The sequence below is a fragment of the Podarcis pityusensis genome, assembly GCF_964106645.2.
Source record: "Podarcis pityusensis genome assembly, chromosome: 9".
In the NCBI taxonomy this organism is placed as follows: Eukaryota; Metazoa; Chordata; class Lepidosauria; order Squamata; family Lacertidae; genus Podarcis; species Podarcis pityusensis.
The window spans coordinates 48,658,037-48,680,643 of NC_138034.1; the positions used below are offsets into that span (position 1 = coordinate 48,658,037).

General features: G+C 41.9%; 1 protein-coding gene across 11 annotated transcripts in view; it reads right to left on the reverse strand.

Moving 5' to 3' along the window:
- The window catches only part of BLTP1 (bridge-like lipid transfer protein family member 1), a 105,324-nt gene extending 104,605 nt beyond the window's left edge, over positions 1 to 719 (reverse strand). For all 11 annotated transcript variants that reach the window (XM_081021842.1, XM_081021840.1, XM_081021839.1 and 8 more), the window contains exon 1: positions 558 to 719. In XM_081021842.1, coding sequence (XP_080877968.1) covers positions 558 to 704 — 147 coding nt within the window. In that variant the 5' untranslated portion in view covers positions 705 to 719. The remainder of the gene's footprint in view (positions 1 to 557) is intronic.
- Between the last annotated feature and the right edge of the window lie 21,888 nt (positions 720 to 22,607).

The following is a 22,607-nucleotide window of genomic DNA, read 5'->3' on the forward strand; positions in this document are numbered from 1 at the left end:
CAGGTTATACGTATTATATGTGCTGTTATAAAGCTACGACCCTACTGAACAGGCCGTGATTTACTTCAGAGTCAACAGACACAGAACTCCACTGCTGGGTGGCGCCGTTCTAAACACGCGCGACGGGGGAGTCTCAAACCCCCACGTGCAAGCAAACCTGCGAGAAGCGTCGCGTCTGAATGAAAAGCGCGCGGAGAGCTTGCGTGTAGCGTTCACGCGCGCCGTTATTCGGGGCCAAGTCCCTGCGAACCCGAAAGTGACGGGCCGGGTGCTTCGAGGCGGGAGAACAGGCAACGGAGGGGGGGGGCTGCACAGCCCAGCGAAAAGGCGAAGAGCCTAACGGAGCCCCTTCGCCCGGTTGCTGACAGAAACGCAGGGCGACCCCGAGGCGCCGCCGGAGCCGAAGCCTCCCTGTTGCTCCAGGCAGAGCCTCGCCTGCGAGGGAAGGCCTGGCTGGAGCCCCTCCGTCAGCGCCCCTCTTCCTCCCACAGCTACCTGCTGTGCGGGGGAAGCCGGCCCGCGGCTTGAGGGCGCGGCAGCCCTTTCCCTGCACTTACCCCATGGTCCGGGTACCACCTACATCCAAAGCCCCCTGCTCGGCTCCTGCCTGAAGAACCCGGAAACCGGCGCCGCCTCCACCTCCGCCGCAAAACACCGGCGGGCTCCACCCAAGCCCTTCCCTCAGGGACGATCCTGCCAATCATGGGGCGCAGGCGGTGCCCGCCGTCCAATAGAAGCGAGCCGCAGCCGGAAGAAGGGGGTTGGCAAAAACGAGGCTGCTAGCCAATGAGGAACGCGGAAGCCTCGAAGCGCGGGTGGGGTGGGGGGCGGAGGCCCCGGTTGCGGAGCGAGGGAGCGAAGCGCGTATATAGATGTACATAAAAAAGGGAGACGTGCGCGCGCCGCTCGGCTTCGGGGTACGCTTGGGAAATTTTCACGCTGCGCTTTTACGCTGCCGTCAGAAAGCGCCGTTCGCGCGGACGTCACTAAGGCACAAGTCAATTTGATTGGGGGTTGGCAGGAGGTTATTTGGGGCTGCCAAAGAAGCCTAATTAATAAGAAAAGCGAGGGGGGAGCAGTTTTTCAAGTTATCCAGAACTCTTAATCACTGCTTAGCATCCAGCCTGACAAAGAGAGCGGGATAACTCGAAAGCTCACTCGCTATTTTGTGACATTTTGGTGGGTCCAAATACTGTAAAGGTATTGCCTGGCTGTGGATGCAACAATTTAATCAACACGCTATGTAACAACCAATAAGGCTCTCACTAAACTCTTCTTCTAAGAAAGAAAAGGAAGTGCAGGCTGGGGAGGTTCAAAACTGATTTTGCAGAGGTAGGGCGGGAGGGTGTCATCAATCCTTTTTCTACTGGCCATTTTCACCATCAAAACTGCTGCACCCCCACGTTCTGCTTTCTCACCTAGGGGAGTCCAGACCCTCCAAGTGTCCCCATTTTCCCGGGACATCCGTGATTTTGAGAAGCCGTCCCAGTTTCTGATATGATCCTGGAATGTCCCGCTCTTCCCTAGGACATCCCTATTTTCATTGGAGATATGTTGGAGGGTGTGGAGTTATCCGACCCTCGAGCCGTCTGAAGACAATCCTATATAGGGAAGGGTTTTTTTAAAATGGTTAATGTTTTATTATGTTTTTATATAAGTTGGAAGCTGCCCAGAGTGGTAGGGGCAACCCAATAAGATATGTGGGGTATAAACAGTAAAATTATTATTATGGAATGGGACACCCCTATTTCCATCGAATAAATGTTGGAGGGTATGGGAGTCTCCCTGTTTTCCTCTCACATGTGAAAGCAGATAGGTTATTTTAATAAGGATTTAATAATGGTCCACAACACAGGGAAAGTGCTAATCACCCCCCTCCCCCAAAGCCACCGCCAGGGTCAACCACTGCAGGCTCCCAGGACGCTGCAGGTTCATTCAGTATTCTATTTGCCTCAAGACAACCTGTAACTTAGGCTGTGTGCACACATAGCCTTTGAAATCCACAGGGGTCATTTCTTCCACAATGCCCTTTTGTACATAGCAGTTTGCAATTGTACACGCCTTATTGTGGCAGCTAGTATCAGATGGGTGTGTTTTCAGATTAGTGCACACTGGTGTTATCCACTCCTCTACCCTCAAGTACAGTTTCCACAGTGTGTGTGTTGCATTTTTTTGAGAGACAGGTGCTGGAAACTGCTGTGTTGATTTACATATATACAGAGGATATATATATTGGTATACAGAGGCTGCTGTGTTGCTATACTGCTTCCTATTTCATTCATAGACAAGTTAAACATAGCCCTGCAATGTCAACAGGCCTGCCACAAAAGGAGTTGACCTGAAAAAGCACTCTGCATATACATGTGGCCAGCAAAAACTTGAAAAGTGCATTCTGGGCACCAAAAGGATTGTAACTGTTCCGGTAGAATGCACTTTACATGGACACATAATATGGGACAGGGACAGGGACAGGGACAACAGGGATGACCTCATGTGTACAGCACACTGGAAAGGTGCCTGCATCTCACACTGCAATGTACATTATCTCTCATATTGTACATATGCTTAGTAGCAGTGGACTATAGTGCAGGGCTGCCATAAGACAGAGACAACCTAACCCATAATATGGAAATAATAACAATAGGCTGCATTTGCATTTTCAGCAAAACATGTATTTACATGTTCTAAAACAAAGGAGAATGCCTGTTTTTTAAAACACAAAAGACCTGCAGTTAGCAACAATCCTGTCTTTTTTCAGCCTCTCATTTGTGGGGTTTCACCTACCGCCCATGCCAATCACACAAAAATCCTAGATTCCCATGTTGTTTCCTATAGGTAGTTCTCGCTTATGCTAAGAGGGGAGGGGTGGTCACCAAAAGGAGCCATGAATCCAAAGATAGGAATTGTATGGCTGTTTTAAAAGTACACGCCAAAGAGCATAAATCTGTACAAAGGGGGAAATCGGGCGTTGTGTGGAGGCACATTAGGCCCTGCTTGAGCATAATATTTGGATAAAGGCAAAAGAAAACAATGCACAAAGAGCATGCCTCCTCTGCCTATCTTGAATGGATTAGTGCTTGGACAGTCATTCAGTTCATGTTTGGCTTGCACCAAGTAGGAGTATGTGTAAATAAACCAGGCGAAATGGGACAAAAGAACTGTAGAGGCAGGCAGCAGCAGAAACTGTAGCTTTAGGGAATCAGTAATGGCTATGAGAACACGCAGGCAGAACAATGCAAAAGGCTGCAAGGGACCTGTAAAACATTAAAGTGGAGCTTGCTTCCAAATACACCTTTAGGATCATTTATAACCGGTTCCTGGAATGTTGTTTGGAAATGTGTTTCAGTGGCAGTGCTTGAATTACTTACTTTTTGGAGATTATTGTTTCACCCTCATCCTTCAAAATTTGTGCTTCTGTGAATTTTGCAATTCAGTTTTTCAGCCAAGTAATGTGTACAAAAGTGCATACGGTATATTAGGGTTGAACATGTATAAACAATGCATGTATTTTTGACAATGACATGCAGGAAAATATGTTATATTTGGGAAAGTGTTTGCAAAAATGCATCTCATAGGCTAAGCGGGGTTTATATTTAATCCCCTTATCTCTCATTCTGTTTCCCAACTTTTTCTCTAATGGTTGCTGTTTCTGGTTTTATTATTTTCACAGTAACAAAAGCTACTGGATTTCCTATCAAGACTTCCTCTCATATCTGGAGACTGGCCAAAAACATCTTTCAGGCCTATATAATATATTTATAGAAATGACCTTTGATCTTGGCTAAGTAAACAAATAAATCTTCTGAATGTGGGTCTATTAATTTATACAAGGGCCAAGCAAGAGATGGGGAATCAGCGAAACATTAGAATATAAAGTGTCAAATGTTTTCCTTTTGCTAAAGAAATACCTGGCTTCATACACTCAGTCCTTGAAATAAAATACAGGACATGCAATGTAATAAACAAGACTTCTGAAACTGACTGTAATGGGATGTGAATCAGCCATGGGTGACTTGACATCAGTCTAAATTTTAAAGGACTTTAAGTAACAAACTGGGATATCCAATATATTACCCAGCTTGAAGCTGTTGAGTGTCAAAACAATCGTCCAAATCCCACTGAAAAGTAAATCAAAGCTATAAAACACACAGTACAATTCTTTTACTCAGTAGTAAGTCCCACTGGATTCAGTGGAGTTTAGCATCAGATAAATGAATAAAAGAACCACAGCAATAGCCTGTAACCAGATGAATTCTATAGCAGTAGCTGTGACTCCAGGCACATATTTCATTTCTAACTTCTCAGCAAGCCTAGGTTTTTCTCATGGCTCATAACTAATTCCTGGTAGTATCACAACTATGCTTTTTCATATGGAACATTAAAAAAAATATGTTATAGAGGCTGCTTCACAACCTGCCCCTAGTATTCAATCCAACAGACTAATCCACATACTAATTTATTATGCTTGGTTTTATTATTATTATTGGTCACTAAAGCACCATGTGCAACTATGTCAATTTCTACTGAACAACTTAAAAAAAAAATGTCATTAGGTTTCCAATTTTACTTCAGGGTTGGAAGCTGGAACCTAGAAGGAAGAGTATTCTGTGCATGCTAGATATCAATCAGTTGATAATAAAGGATGAAATCCAACTTTATTCATACTCAGAGCAGACCCATTTAAGTAAATTTGAGTTTAGTGGGTTTACTCTGAGTATGACAAAGTTACGATATCATCCAAAATTGCCAGTATCTTGGTTCTTTTCTATAGTCATTCATTTACATGGGGGGGGGGGGCAGACTTTAGTGTGCTATTGTTAACTCTAGCCTGTTCTTTCTATTGAAGGAGAGGTGGCCAGCCCCATTTTAGAGGTCTGATCTTCCCATCCCCAGGCAATTTGTCTGATCCTTTCAACACCTCACTGATTTGGGGGAATAAATTAAATTAAAGTAGGTAGCACTCTGGGATATTGAAACCCAGCTTCCTGCTGGGGATGCAAACTGGCCCCTCCTCAGTCATCAGATTTCTCATTAGAAGAACAGAGGGATAGTGATAACCCACTTTCACAGCTGATCTGCATGGGATTCAGCACTGCAATGGCTGCCCAAGCTAGGAGGCCGGGTTCAAAGTTCTCATATAATGCCTGAGGAACTTGAATGCAGAATACCTTAAGGAGTGTCCGGGCCATTATACCCCAGGGTAATCACTGATATAATCTGGGAGAGTGCTATTAGTTGCCCACCATATTTTAGAAGCCCAAATGATTGAAACTAGAAGTTGGACATTTCGTGATCTCATACTATGGAATAATCTTACACCAGAGATTCGCTAGGCATCCACATTGCTAATTTTCAGACATCTCTCAAGGAGCCTTTATGCTAACAGGCCTATTAATATAACAACTATTTAGTTGTTTAAGCTTTTTCGGGATCATTTTGATGCGTATTTTGTAATGTCTTTATGATATAGTATGTTTTATTGTACCTACATATTTAGTTGATCATCACCTTGGTGTTTTATATACGAGGGGGTGGTCAATAAATAAATAAATAAATGGAAATAAATTACCCAATTTGCCACCTATTGAAATTTTGGGAATGCAATGCCTCTGCAGGTCAATAGACAGGACTGAAATCACTGAGGAAATTTAACACGAGTATAAAAGATTGATCTTCAGACTATGAACTTAAAAAACTTCGGCATCTACACAGTGTTGCCAATAATCTAATAGCAAAGTTCTGATGTGACACCTTGAACACTGACTAATTTATTATAGCATATGCTTTCATGGTCTGAAGGTCATTTCAATTGCATGATGTAAAGCGGCTCTTGCCCCGAATGCATAAACCATCATCAATTTGTTATTCTTTGAGACTCTGTTGTTTTCACTGCATCAGAGAGACTAACATGGCTATATCCTTCTTGAACTTTTATTCTTGTGGGATGTTCCAGTAATACATTTTATGATTCCCCAAGGGCTGTATTTAAACAAATACTTGATTTAGAAAACCAGTAGAAGACAAATTAAAGAGAAAGTAGATATATCTTATCTCTTTTCAGTAATGACCAATAAATATGTATCTATCTCAGAACTGAATGCATTTCAAACAAGGCTAAATTTATAGGATTATACAAAGAATTCCTTGATACATTAATCGGAAACTAAATGTTTTATAGCACTTTTGGCTGTATCCAAAATATTGTAACAAGTTTGGCTCCCATAGACCCTGGCCATTAGTCATGCTGCTTGAGCTACTGGGAACTGTAGTTCAGTAACATCTGGATGCCACCAGTTTGGCTACCTGTGATGTGGGGAGCTAAATGGCCAACTATAATTGCAGCACATACATTTGGAATAATAATAATGATGATGATGATAATAATTTTTAAAAAATGGGAGTCAGTCTTACCATACTTGAACTCTTGTGCAAGACCTCACTGTTAAAAAAAGCACAGATGCAAAAGGATACCTCGTGTACCCATTTTGCCCATTTCGGTACTTGATAACTGGCGGGAGAAAGCTCGTAACATTTGTCCTTCTGCCCATGTCCATAATGAAAAAAAGTTAGTGGAGGGCAACCCAGACGCATTCCATTAAGCTCTGTCCACTGGTGTGGACAACAACCAGCAGGAAAGCAATGAATTTCCACAACTGAAAAAATAGGAATGTGTGGAAACTGACTTGCCAAATGCACACACAGAAAAACTGGATCTGAATGACCCCTTTGCAATATACAGTCCATGTTTTGAAGCTTTCTGTATAGAGTTTCCTGGCAGAGAACTCATAATTTGAGCATGTCTATATGCAGTACAGAGCTTAAATTGCCTTTGGATCTTTCTCACCTGATTGATTTAAATGCAGAAGAGAATGTAGAGGAAGGAATTTGTTAAGCAAATAAGCATTGTGGCCTGTATAGATTTTACATTTGCACTGCATATCTATTGAAGGAATGACAGGCTTTGGGTTGTATCCAATGATTTTTATAGGTCATGCTGGAAGTCCTCTCCACTGTGCTCTTTAGCAACAATGTTTTCCTCTTCTCCCACACCCACCCATTTGTTCTATTCAGTATCCAGCTCAAGGAACTGTTCTGTGAAACCTGAAAAAGTTGGTGGAAGGAGTGCAGCAATAAATGCAAAGAAACATAAAGAAAAACACTCCCAACACAGACACATAATTTCTGCCCAATACATTTTACTACAAAAACAGAGGGAAATGGCCAATTTTTCTACTGCACCATAAATAACAAACCATGTGGCATGCGGCAAGGCTACAACACTATGCACAATTGCCTATGTCAGCTCTACTGAACTCAGGGGTTCTGACTGCGTGGTCCAACTTATGAAACATACAGAGCTTTAAGAAAAGATCTTCAGCCAGCTGAAATACAACCTTTAGCTTTTAGTTAGAAATGCAGACAAATCTTGCAAAGAAGAGTTACTGTTTTAACTGCAATCGTGAAGGAGGACCCCATCAAAGAAATGGAAAGAAGTATCCAATCTCTGCTTAATTCTTTTCCCCCTTCTCTGACTTCCTCTATGCTGATTTCTACACACCTCAAAACTTGAAATCCTCCTTATCAGTTTTGAGAACAAGGTGGGTCCTTCAATTACCCTGATGTTCCAGCAGATGCCATCACCAATCCTGCTCTCAGGAAAGTCCAGAGCTGCACTGGTCCATAATTGCCCTCCACTACTCTGTAGGTCTTAATTATTACAATTCCATGGAATACATTCTGCATATGAAAAAAAAAAATCACACTACAACAATTCCTTATACATGTTTGTTCAAGAGTTCAATACATAAGGAACATAACAGGTTTGAGGTGGATTAATATTCATTTATTACTCTACCTGTCCTGAAATACTAAGAAAACACAGGTGCTCTCATGAAGTTTGTCATAGTCTAGCAATCCAGACAATGTTCCTTTTGAAAATAGCTCTCCTGATAAATTTTGGGTGGTGTATCTGAAATCACAAGAGACTAATTCACCAGTGATAGGTCTCATAGGCATTGCTGTCTTCAGACCAGATTGAAGTAGAGGCGATAAGGGTGCTGTAATGAAAGAACTAAAAAAGGGGGAAAACCTGTTTCTATCTATATCTTTCCTCTCTCTCTCTCGAGGATAGGAATGAGCCAGAGGTGGAAAAATCGATAGAAAATAATAGCTTTTAGGATGTTGTTCTTCTGTGTATGTAGCATCCTAGAGACTAAATGGGCTTTTGTGGATATCCAGGCAATTTCCCTGACCCCAATGGAGCTGTCATCACCCTAATGTAATTTAAAGCAAACTTTTAATCAAGAAGGGCAGAGTAGGCTATGGGTGCTTCTACACAGCTAAAATTAATGGACCCTGGATGGGAAGATTTTACAGATTTAAAGCTGGGGTCACAGTCCTATAACCTGCTTCAACCATCAGGAATGATCAGCACAGGAAGAAGCACATCATTGCATTTGCACTGCTGTCTTTGGCTAAATAAACCATCCCTTCATAGTCCAGGAGTAGCCAACATGGTGCCTTCCAAATGTTTCAGGATTAAAACTAGCCAACTTGGCCAATGGTCAATGATTCAATGATCAGAGATTATCCAACAATACCCAGAGGGCAGCACAATGACTACCTCTGTTGTCACCTCACATAACAGGGTGGTGACAACCCATGGTTTACCATTGTTTAGGCCACAGGACATACACTGGGCAAATTTTACCTAAGGTATGTATGACCCAAGCTATATTAGCAGAATCTCTTCCCTTTTAGCTGTTCATCTCCCCTTCTATAGATGTCTGGCCCTTGCAAAGTGTTCAAGGAGAGACTCTTTCTACATCTCATTATGTCTTCTGGTATACTAATAAGATGTTAAAGCCTATGCTGTTTTCTATCAACCTGGCAAAAGACCCCCAACAAGCAAAGCAAAACACGATCTATGGTGGATCCGATTTAATTGTTTTGGGTGGCTTGTGCCTTTATTACATATTCAACCCGATAGTGCTTTTCTTGGGCTTGCCTGCCACAAAGACTAAACTGAGTAGCTGCTTGATCTCTTGACTGAGCCAATGTGATCAAAGTGCAAAAGCCGCATAAATTCTCCTGAATGACAGCAATAGCACTGCTAAACAGTAACCTGCTGTGAAGTATTATGGTAGGGAAGGTCCAAGGATGGAACTTGGATATTGATGTGTATCCTTTCAAGTAATTCAGCCAAGATTGTCAGCATCTTGTAAATGACCTGTCCTACAGCTAATTTTACAAATAGGTCATATTCCTGGGGATAAAGCATTTTTTCCTGAGATTTTTCTGGTGAGCCATGTGTTTTGATTTAGTTTTGTATTCTCATGACATGATTTGTTTGTGTTGAATAATTCAGATGTAAGCTACTCAAGAAACAGTATTTTTAAATAAGCATCTTGATTCATCCAAGAAGTATGCACAGATCTTCCATTCACTGTAATACCCAGTGGCTCACATCTTCACCTGCATACACGGCCTGGAAGAGGCAGGGGAGAAATAAACAGGGCTCTGTTGAGGTTTATGGTGATCCGTCTCCATATGGCTACTATTGTCTGTGAGGGTAAGAAATGGACCTAACATGTTTAGTAATTTAAAACCATTCTTAGATATGGAGGGGAGGAATAAACCAATAAAGCACACCAAAGCAAAACAAAAATTATAACATTCTAACTCAAGTTTTAAATCTCCCAGTGAAATCAGTGGGATTTAAATTGCTGGATTATGCTAATTGTTTTGAACTAAAAACTCTCTCTCTCTGTAGATATACAATGGCAATAACACAGTGATGGAGAACATTTTTCAGCTTGGGGGCACATTCCCTTGCAGGTAACCTTCCTAGGGCCATATGCAGTGGTGGGAAGGGCCAACACAAAGTGCATAGAGCTACTACACACACCTATTCACACATACCCATTCATATATATCTACACATAACATTGACACATGTCCATTCTCAAACATACCACCCACCCACTGAAAACTGGGTTGGTCGTCATCAATCTCACCTAACACACAAATAATTTGTTCATCCTTCTCTTCATCAGCTTGTGTGTCTTTTCAGCTGCAAATATGATCATTTCCTTGTCAGTTGGGTATTGTAGTTCCTCATTCAAGTTAACTACCATTGCCTAGGTTTTACATGCGGCCAAAGTGGAGCCAAGAACTAAACACTAGCATACACTAAATTGGAGAAAATGGACTAAAACCTGAAAGGAAGTGATGTATTTTACCAATACACAGGTAGTTCCTCAATGAGAAGGAATCATTGAGAAGGAAGAACAGGTTGCCTTTCTGTTCTTGCCCCACTGATTCAAGTAACTTATTGGAAGCATTGTCCCTTTACCCCAAAAACTTTATAGATGCTCTAAAAACGCCTAAAGCTCAGCATCTGACTGTTTTTCCTTGCTATGAAAATGGCCACTGTAAAGCAGGCAACTGTACACTGAGTAAAACACCCCATTTTCCCTGTCCATGGGTCAGCACTGAGGGCTATGCTTGGTTTTGTCCTTTTTGTGTGTGTGCCTTTTTACTGCCCAGTATGGTCAAGGTGCTATTACGTTAATAGTTGTTGTCACAAGTACATTGCTTTTATGTTCTCCGCATTAATATAATGAAGTCTTGTCACACCTCTTTTGTCATTTGCAATCAGCAAAGTCTTTGAAGGTTAACATCTCCTTTATCCTGTTTCTCAGAACAAAGGCTTCCTCTACATTCCTCTGCTTAAATATAATCAGAAGGAATACAGAGGACATTAATGTTACATCCGCTTCTGAACCACAGAAATGCTAGAGAAACCTCATTTTGAATTGCAGTATAGGACGGCGTGTTGACAGAAATGTAGCCTTGGTACCCGGCCAGAAATTGTTGTCACCATCCACGCTATTCATCCCATAAAAAATGGGAAGGAAGAGATCTTATCTGTGAAGCTGTATTATGCTTCAGAAATGCCCAGGAGCTAGAAGAAGAAGAAGAAGAAGAAGAAGAAGAAGAAGAAGAAGAAGAAGAAGAAGAAGCTGCTCAGAGCGAGTTCAGAAATGAGTCCCTGCTGATCTCTCATTTTGTTGTCCCCTCAAATTGTGTACTAAACACGTAATCAACATTGGTGAGCACCATTGTGGACCCCCAAATATGACTTTTAGAGAATATTTGAAGTATCAGAGGAAAACGTATTTGGCTCTAGGGTATTAACTTCTGAAGCCGATGACTTAAATTCCTTGCCAAATATAGCCTTATATACTAAAAGGTAATCTTACACCAGCGTTCCCAAATGAACACTGAGTTAGGGTAATGAATTTACAACAGCACCTTATGATAAAATGGATAGGCAACTGGCATGGCTAGGCAACTGGCATGGCTAACCCTAACCCTAACCCAACATCTGGAGGGTTGCAGAGTCTCCATTCCTGTGTTAAATGCACCTTTGCCAATCCAATCAGTTGACAAGTAGGCTGATAACACTGGGCAACAATTTTTTACTTTTTGAATGTTGTCTAGATTTCTACAACTGATTTAGGGTATTTTAGCACTGCTGAATCAGGAAATGGCATCCGTTTCTCTCCATCAGGTCAGGTTTACTGTAAACTGAATGGTGGGCATTGATAAAGGTAAGTACACATAAATTGCATGTTGCAATTTTTCAAACTTCAGGGCTTGAACTTCCGTTTCTTGGAACTCCTGGAATGCTCAGCAGCAGGGAGGTCTCTCTTCAGAGTCCAACAGTAGTCAGCCATCATGACTGCGTCCCAGCGACCCTGATACCTGGTCTCCATCTCTTTCATGTCCTGATGGAATCTCTCCCCCTGCTTGTCACTCATTGAACCCAGGTTCTCAGGAAACTGGTCCATATGTGAAAATAGGTAGTGCATCTTGACGCTCATGTTGCAGCCCAGGTTTCTGAAAGCAGTCAGCATGTTGTTGACAAGTTCTGCGTAGTTTCTGGCCTTATTGTTGCCAAGAAAGTTCTTCACTACCAGAACAAATGCCTTCCACACTTCCAGTTCCACTTCGTTCATTGAGTTTCCGAACTCTGGATCTCTGATGAGCTGACGGATCTGAGGACCGTCAAAGATGCCAGCTTTCAACTTCTCCATGGTCAATCCTGGAAAAGCCTGGCACAAGTAAGTGAAGCAGTCACCATCCTTGTCCAGAGCCTTGGTGAACTGCTTGATTAAGCCGAGCATGATGTGCAGCGGTGGGAAGAGTATTTTGTCTCTGTCCACCAGAGGGTCGTTGATGACGTTCCTTTCTTTGCAAGGCACCAATTCCTCCCACACAGGCCAGTCCTTCTTCGTGTAATGCTGAGCATGGTCCCTACTATCCCACATGCACAGAAAACATGGGTACTTGGTGAAGCCAGACTGTTGTCCCAACAAAAAGTTCACCATCTTCAGGTCAACACAAATAAACCACTAATGCTGATCATAACCAATTTTCTCCAGCACATACTTCACCGCTTCATAGTTCTCCTTCAGTGTACTCGAGTGAGCCAGGGGTATAGAGGCAAACTGGTTGCCGTTGTGTAGCAGAACACATTTCAGTGATCGCTTGCTGCCGCCAATGAACAGTCTCCAATCTTTGGGTTCGTACTGTGGCACTCCAAGCTTGAGCAGAAGCTGCGCAATATCTGCACAGTACACCAAGTCCTTCTCTTCCGAGAAAAAACGGAGGTACTCTTGATGCCTGTTGCGGAAGAAGCTGATGTGAGCACTGTCAGAGAGGAGGTTTTTCCCCTTCAAATTAGTCATAAGTTGGCGCATGCACGGGTGGAGTTTCCTATACACTTCGGGGGGCGGTTGCCCCATTAACTTAGTTTTGATCCCCCAACTTTATGCTTTGCCGCACCAATTTATGGAAGATTTCAAGGTTTTATGACTTCAAACTGATCCCTTTTCGACATAATCACCCAGAACTATCGGACCTGAATACTTCTTGTCATTAAAATAATCATTTCCAATCAAAACAATTATTCGACATGGCATTTTACCCCCACCAACTTCTCCTAAAATGCTCCACACAAGCGTACATGTGAACAAAAACGTAAAAAAAAGACATGTGGCCATAGCTCAAAAACGTGACCTGATTTAGCAAAAGCAATGTGATTTTTGGATTCAGCGCATCAGCTTCGTCCTAAATCAACTGAAAAAACGCAGACAACAAATTTGTTGTTGACCAGTGTAATTATTGGACTGCAGCAGTTGTGGAGGGGGAAACTAACCTGTTCGCTCCATGTTGCAGTCCTGAGGGAAATTCCTATGCAGCAGCTGCTATTTGCTTTTTGGGGAAATCCTCATGTCAGTGGGAATACCAGCTTCCCAAGAATAAGCAGTTTGTTCCTTTGCCTCCTTTGTTTCAGGACTATTTCAAGGGGGGGGAGCAAATTGTATGTATTTATTTATATTCCATATTTTCCCCAGGCAAGGACTAAAGGCAGATACAGCTAAAATAAAGAAAACCCCTAAAAACAGAGCAGGTTAACTTTTTAAAGACAACACTAATAGAACAAAAACAATCTAAACAGATCTATCTAAAAATGCAAATTATAACAAAAGAGGGAAACTATCATAGCATTAGCCCTTTCTAGTCAGTTCCTAAAGTCCTGTTGTAATAGAAAGGTCTTTTTCAACTGGTGGATGGACAACAAGGAGAGAGCCAGCCTAACTTCTCAAGGAGAGGAGTTCTAAAATCTGGGAGCTGCTTTTCTCCAATTCAATTCTTTCTGATTTTCAAAATTCTGGAAACTCAAATTTAAATTCATCAAAGGTTCATCAAAAAATGAATCTTCCCAGATATGCACAGAAAGATTTCCACAAAGCATTTGGATACTTACAAAATGAGCATTTTCTAATTGTAAAACTTGGCAGTTTAATGCCAGTTTTCTGAATGTAAACAAAATTGTATATAATCATGCAATGGAATAAACTATGTGAAACTGCATTGTGGGCTGCTGTCTATTTGGCAACATTTATTGCTATCTAGTTTTGTAGGGGGTTGTCAGGGGAGTTTTTTTGCCTGTGTGACCCTATTCCAAAGCTGGAAGTTTCCCATGACCCTTTCCAATAACAAAGCTTGTTGTATTATTCAAAAAGCAAAGGGATCACTTAAAGGACATGTTTTCTTGCATCTTTTTGGTGGCCTGCAATAAGCACAACTACCAGTCTTATCTCATGCCAAAGCCTGGACTAGTTAAGCAGCCTTGTTTATATGACCAGTCATGTGTTTCTGTATCTAATTTATGCCAGCATGTACTCTTGGCTAAATATACTTCCAGAGAGAAAGAGGAATAAATATACAGAAACATTTGAGAGAAGAAGCAACACACCACCTCGTTCATATTGTTTTGGGCTTTACTTGACTTTATCCAAGCTCTTTTCACTTCAGGGTTTATATACCACATGTTATATACCAGAGTGGCTGGGGAAACCCAGCCAGATAAGCGGGGTACAAATAAATTATATTATTATTATTATTATTATTATTATTATTATTATTATTATTTTGGAGGCAGTATTTCTCTGAATTTTGCTGTGAATTGCAGATGAGCAGTGTGCTTTTGCACTGATGTCCAGCTAGCAAGCTTCCCATAGGGATCTGGTTGTCCACTCTGGGAACATACTGTATTGCTGGACTAGATGAGCCTTTGGCCTGATCTAGCTCCTCTGGAGCCAAGTGAGGATTCCCAGGTAAGATCCTCCCTTTATTGTGTGGGCAGGTAGTCCCTCCCCTACCTGGCCCGGTCTCCTTGGCAACGCTTCCCCCAGGCGGGATTGGACAACTGACTGAGGTAGGCGGAGACCTCCAGGTATCCCACCTGAGGGAAGGCGAAGCCAAGCCTATGGTGATGGAGCCGCTCCAGATCCGGGGGCTGCGCGCATCCATGCAAAGGGCGCCCCCTGTTTTATGTGGGAAGCGGTCATTGCTGGACTAGATGAGCCTTTAGCCTGATCTAGCTCCTCTTTCATTCACTTTTGCTTTAGCCATGTTTATTAAGTGCTATAAATATGTTTGGGACTCATCATTTGGATTTGCGGTTTCTCTCTCCGTGACAGAAAAGAGGGAAATAAATAGCTCATTAAGGTAACTACAGAAACTGCAGCAATACCTGTGGGAGACCTGGAGTCGAGCTGGGTTCTACCAGACTTCTAGACTTGTATTCTCAGCTGGTTTCCTAGTCAGCAATCAAGGACTCACAAAAATGATAATTGCCAGCCATCACCTCTCTAAACGGCATTTAACAATTTTCTGTTTACTCAATAGCCCTTTAGGGATGCCTCAGTTTCTTACATCAAACAAAACTACCTGTTTACCGGTATTATATTGCACAACCAATAACTTAAGTGAATGTAGGCCCACAGGGTTTAAATCCATATTTCCTGGAGCCTCTCCAAAACAATGAAGAAAACCTGCCAGCATTTCTGTGGTGAAAATAGGGACATCTTATTATTATTAATTATTATTATATTATTATTATATTTATATTTATACCCCACCTATCTGGCTGGGTTGCCCCAGCCATTCTGGGCAACTTCCAAATTATATAAAAACACAATAAAACATTAAACATTAAAAAAAACTTCCCTATACAGGGCTGTCTTCAGATGTCTTCTAAAGGTTGTAAATGTAGTTGCTTATCTCCTTGACTCAGGGGTCACATAACTCCAACATTTCTCCAATGAAAATAGGGACGTCCTAAGGAAAAATGGAACATTCTGGGATCAAATCAAAAACAGGGATGGCTTCTGTAAATCTGGGACTGTCTCTGGAAAATAGGTACACTTGGAAGGTCTGGGATGGTGAACTTCAGGACTGTGAGCCAAATGTGGCCTAGAGACTTTCCCCCAGGCCACACACCGCCCCCCTTCCAACCCGTCTCCCGAGTCCGTATCCATCAGTGGCTCTGTTTTGCAGCTTCCTCAAATGTTTTTGCCTGGCAGGAGGAATATGAACTCTGATAATGCTTCTTGTCTTCCTGGATGGTGGATAGAGAGGGTTGTGTGAGTATGGGTAGAGACTAGCCTATTGTATAAAGGTAAAATTCACATGCGTTGCTCTGTGCTCTTTTGTTTCCCACCCCCATCACCACTGACACGTGGCCCGCAGAAGGTTGCCCAGAAATGGTTTTAAGATCCCTGATCCAAACCCATAAGGCTTGGCCAGCAAAAGTTCACCTACCCGGCAAAAAGACTGATTAGCATCTAAATTGGAGAATTCCAGGAGGGAAGATTCTTTATTACCTAAGAGAGTTAAACAGAGCAATTAAGCTTTGCTGACTTCAAAATGTCAGGTTCTCTCTGTAAAATGGCAGCAGCTATATCAAGCCAAATCAGGACCACTGTAAAAGTATAAACACTAAAATATTATGAATCACAATATGCAATATTGCAGTGTACAAATCACAACGTACAAATCATACACCTAACAGCTAACTGATCTTCTACAACCCAATGTTAATTTGATATAAAAATGCACCTTGCAACGTACACTTGAAATAACCATCAATCGTTACAAAATAAAGAAAGGATAGTCAGCATTAGAAAAGTTGTTGAACTTTGTATTTCCTTGCAAACCTTGGCTACATACCGTATTTTTCAGTGTATAACACACCCCCATGTATAAGATGAACCCTATTTTGGGGGACTCCAAATTAAGAAAATGGGGGAGATTGCCCACAGACAGTTGTTGACCTTTTTTGGGGGGGGTTGCCCACCCAAATCAACAGCAGGCCTTGCCATAGCCACTAATCACTCGCCCAATCGCCGCTGACAATCTCCTGCTTGTGGCTGCAACCAATTGCCCCCCCCCCCGCACTATCTATGTATAAGACGACCTCCAATTTTTAATATTATTTTTGAATAAAAAACCATTGTCTTATACATGGAAAACTACGGTATATTTCCCCTCTCGAATATGAGATCAGCATTATGACCCACAGCTAAGCAGTCAAAATGGGAAATGGATTTCTGAATTGTGGGATTTTGCATTTCGAACAGACCATTTCCACATTTGCTACTATCGCTCATCTCATCACAGTTGACAAGATCTGCATACTTCTGTGCAGAGGGGAGTATTTACTTACACTATAATAACAAAACCCAACTTCCACTCCAATGGTTCTCTTCAGCTCATGCCTCTGCCACCATTTAGTCTCAGATCTATCTATTTATTTATCTACACCCCCACAACGCTATACCATAAATATATACATTGTTTACATGTCTTTATATTTAAAAAAAAACACATTAAAATTTTAAATCAAAGACGATCAACTAACCATTATGGAAATTTGTTTTCTTAATTGTCTACATAAGACTGGTGGCATAAGCTGATGTGGGGGGACTCGTGCACCATGTGGGATCAGGGCATGGAGGGTCAGGGGCATCTTGCCCATAGTGGCGTGGGGTGCCAGGGCGCCAAGTTCTGGAGGGTGCCAGGGAAGAGGCGGAAGCTGAACGCGGTGCCTCCCAGCATCAGCTCTCCGCCCTCGCCCACCTTGCTGAAGCTGCTCCGCGCCCAGAGCCTCCGCCTCTTCCCCACTGGAGGAGCCGCCCTCCAGCTGCTGCCCACCTCCTCCAGCCCCGCAAAGCTGCAAGCAGCGGTGTAAAAAGGTCAGCAACTCTGGGAAATGGGGGGGCAGGGCGCCTGAGGGATCTGAGCACCAGATATACTTAAGACGGCGCTGTGAAGGGTGAAGAGTACCCTACACATCCACATGCTCCCACCCTGGGCACCAGCAAACAACGCTACGTCACTGACTACTGGCAACTTGGTACATTGCAAAGTCTCTTTAGAACCATTCTATTTTAGAGATGGAAAGTGTCAATAAAAGATTTTTACCAAGACTAACAGCAGCACACTAGGACAGAGGTGATTTTCATCAGGATTCCAGCTGGGGAGGGAAGTGTGAAACTTCTCTTCCCTATGCACTGCAGTCCTGATGAAATCACTCCCTACAAGTTATTAAGTAAACTAATGTGCATTCTAATTTAGTTTGGCTCTGGAAACTCACTTTATTTAAGAAGAAATGAGAGCAAGGAAGCAAAACTTAAAGGAAAATTGCCGCTAAGTTATATGCACATAATTGCAATGGGAGGGGGATGCATTCTGATGTGCAATTAGTAAATACATTAAACTAAAGCACTTTCCTCGTTTCCTTAAAGAATCTTAGAATACGATTTTACCAATATGTATATTTTAAACTTCAGCACTTGGTAAACCAATAATAATTGCTCAGTGACTTTGCCACAAATGATTATTCTTGTCTGAATTATATAATGGGAACTTGGAAAGCATGGCAGTTCTATTGCCAGAGACAGTAGTTCTAATTCTATATGGTAGAAAAATCAATATTCGTAATGATGAATTCTGTTAAAGCTACATAGAATCTCCCCTGCACTGTCATATTATCAATAAGTGTCCAGATCTCATCCAGTTTTGATCTGTATGGTGCTGCAGGACAAAATTGCCCTGTCTCAGTCTTGTCTGATATTGTGTTGCACAGTTAGCTATTACAGTTAGAGAAGATTATGGCTACCACTGAACTTGGTATTAAAAACCAATATCTGACTATAAGATCAATATAGTTGAACAGTTTTGACTGAATATAACAGTCATTAAAAACACACTTTACTTTTCAGAACAAACATTACCAAATGGAACTAAAAATGCCTAGTTAAATAAATGTCTTTAGCTGATGTCTGAATCCCCCCCCAAAAGCGTAGGTTCAAATCTAAAGTTCTGTTCTGATGACTAAATAATTTAACTGAATTAATCCACCTTGGTAGGATATTGCCCTGAAAGGTAGAACACAATCTATTAATAAATAAGATAAAATAATCATAGAATCATAGAATCATAGAATCATAGAGTTGGAAGAGACCACAAGGGCCATCGAGTCCAACCCCCTGCCAAGCAGGAAACACCATCAGAGCACTCCTGACATATGGTTGTCAAGCCTCTGCTTAAAGACCTCCAAAGAAGGAGACTCCACCACACTCCTTGGCAGCAAATTCCACTGTCGAACAGCTCTTACTGTCAGGAAGTTCTTCCTAATGTTTAGGTGGAATCTTCTTTCTTGTAGTTTGGATCCATTGCTCCGTGTCCGCTTCTCTGGAGCAGCAGAAAACAACCTTTCTCCCTCCTCTATGTGACATCCTTTTATATATTTGAACATGGCTATCATATCACCCCTTAACCTCCTCTTCTCCAGGCTAAACATGCCCAACTCCCTTAGCCGTTCCTCATAAAGCATCGTTCCCAGGCCTTTGACCATTTTGGTTGCCCTCCTCTGGACATGTTCCAGTTTGTCAGTGTCCTTCTTGAACTGTGGTGCCCAGAACTGGACACAGTACTCCAGGTGAGGTCTGACCAGAGCAGAATACAGTGGCACTACTACTTCCCTTGATCTAGATGCTATACTATTGATGCAGCCCAGAATTGCATTGGCTTTTTTAGCTGCCGTGTCACACTGTGGGCTCATGTCAAGTTTGTGGTCAACCAAGACTCCTAGATCCTTTTCACATGTACTGCTCTCAAGCCAGGTGTCATCCATCTTGTATTTGTGCCTCTCATTTTTTTTGCCCAAGTGCAATACTTTACATTTCTCCCTGTTAAATTTCATCTTGTTTGTTTTGGCCCAGTTCTCTAATCTGTCAAGGTCGTTTTGAAGTGTGATCCTGTCCTCTGGGGTGTTAGCCACCCCTCCCAGTTTGGTGTCATCTGCAAATTTGATCAGGATGCCCTTGAGTCCATCATCCAAGTCGTTGATAAAGATGTTGAATAAGACCGGGCCCAAGACAGAACCCTGTGGCACCCCACTAGTCACTCTTCTCCAGGATGAAGAGGAACCATTGATGAGCACCCTTTGGGTTCGGTCAGTCAGCCAGTTACAAATCCACTGAGTGGTAGCATAGTCAAGACTGCATTTTACCAGCTTCTTTGCAAGAATATCATGGGGCACCTTGTCAAATGCCTTGCTGAAATCAAGGTAGGCTACATCCACTGCGTTCCCTTCATCTACCAGGCTTGTAATTCTGTCAAAAAACGAGATCAGGTTAGTCTGACATGACTTATTTTTCAAAAATCCATGCTGACTATTGGTGATCACAGCATTCCTTTCTAGGTGCTCACAGACTGTTTGCTTAATGATCTGCTCCAGAATCTTCCCTGGTATTGATGTCAGACTGACTGGGCGGTAATTATTTGGGTCTTCTCTTTCCCCCTTTTTGAAAATAGGGACAACATTTGCCCTCCTCCAGTCTGCCGGGACTTCGCCTGTTCTCCAGGAATTCTCAAAGATGACTGCCAGTGGTTCTGAGATCACATCTGCCAGTTCTTTTAATACTCTTGGATGTAGTTCATCTGGCCCTGGAGACTTGAATACATCTAAACTAGCCAAGTATTCTTGTACTATCTCCTTAGTTATTCTGGGCTGTGTTTCCTTTGCTGAAATGTGTAATTTCTAGCTGACCTAGCTTTTATTTAACAAGATTTTATACACAGCTTGATTATAACAAAACCTCTAAGTGGTTTACAAGAAATATTAATATTTTGTACTATAGTAGGTGCCACACATTTTTAATCTTATGAAAATATTAAAATAATGCATCAAAACACCTCTGTTTAAAGTCTTTCCATACAGTAGATATTTCACAAGACAGTGAATTAGTTTTTCCATGAAATTAAATGTAGCCTGAAATTCTAAAATAAGGATAGTGGCATTTACTGCCACAGTGATGTTACTTTAAAAAATATTAAAAGTAAATTTCAGGCATTGGTTATAAGCCATACTGACAGTCCCCGCTTTATGGGGGAGGAACCTCACATCACTGCAAGATTTTCACTTCCACATTAGCTAGCTAAAAATATTATCAAAAGCAGAACTATTTCTCATATACAAGGTGTGCCATTTATGCCAAAAAGCAAAATGAAGTTCATGTATATTTCATTCTAAATCCCAATTTTGAAATTTAAGTCTGAAATTAACATGAACTTTGTTGTCAGAAGAGCTGTGTATCTAATTCTGACAGAGATTATCCCATTTTGCCGCATCCCCATTGCCTGCAGAATCCTTTTGTGCAATCCAAATCGAATGCTACAGTTATTAGTAAGGAAAACATGTTACTTAAACAGGGTAGTTGCTTTTGACATTCAGTGTCGCAAATCCCTTCTTGTTATTCCGTTTTTTTATTTCATTTGGAAGAGATTTGTTCACTGGAAAAGAAGTGGAGTGTACTGATGTCCCTCTGTGTTTCCTGCAACATGAGGGAGAAGATTTTAAATTAGCTGTTCTTAATGAGGACAAGCGCAGCCTGAGAGCTAAAAGAGGCTTCTGGGATGTATTTATCTAATTCTTAGTTATGAGTCTTCTGAAAGTGCAGCCCAAATATATCATTATCATGTTTCACTTAGCTTTACCAAACCTAGACATCTGTTGACCCACTTGAGTCATGCTTAGGCCTCTCTTTGCATGCCGAGATGGAGAGTAGCGCCATCCCTTTCAGCTCTGATCCTGTGCTGCCAATAATTGATAATAATAACCTTCCAGATAAACGTCTCAAAGTGATATACACAATACAGTATAATGAAAATACCTAAAAGCAGTTGCACCACAGAATATAACCACAGATAATTTAAAAAATAATACAAAATAGACACCAACAGCAGAGACTTGGGCAGATGATCAATACCCATACATTTGAAGCATCTTCAGTATACATTTAAAGCACATGACCCCCCTCCATATCTTGGGAACTGTAGTTTCCTCCTCACAGAGCTACAGTTCCCAGCACCCTTAAACTCCTGATCCCAGAATTCCACAGGGCAAGCCCTGTGCTCTAAATGTGTTGTGAATAGTGGGTACCAGTCATTTCTCAACAGGAATGCTGTCCCACAGACCAGTGGCAGTCACACAAAAATTCTGAGTTACTTTCATATCTTTGGAACATAAAGGAGAAACACTTCCGCAGACTGCAGTGGCCTACTGGCTATATAAGCGATACAGCAGTCTCTCAAGTCACCTGACCACAATATCTGGTATTTGCACATTTGTCCAGCATGAGAAAGGACCCTGTGATTCTAGAGTTTGTACCTGTGATTGGGTGGTAGGGTTCCTAATCAAACTTGGATTCACCTCGTGTGGAGGAACTTTATATAAATATAATATTCTCTGCCTCTAGATCCCAGTATGTTCTGCTCTTAGGTCAACACCTGGCAGAGACAGGAAGTCTCATAAGCAGTTTCCTTTCATTTAAGAACAGCACCTGGAGACATACCTGCGTTTCAGCAAAGCTAGGAAGCTCACATAACCTCCCACTTCTTCCAAAACATACACAGAGATGGAACAAATGACAATTCAGAGGGACTAAACTACACCAGGTGAGTTATCGGAGGGAGGTGGAACTTCATGGTTCCATTACAGACTCCTTAACATACATGCAGGATACCACAATGTGTACTTTGGTACAAACATGCTTGGAATATTATGAGGGAGCTGTTCGCCCTGGTCTTGCATTGTCTTTGCAAAGGCTTCAATTTCAGGTGTGGGCACCTCCATTTCTTTCATGCCTTCCTTTGTACGAGCCCAAGAATCAGTTACTTTGGTA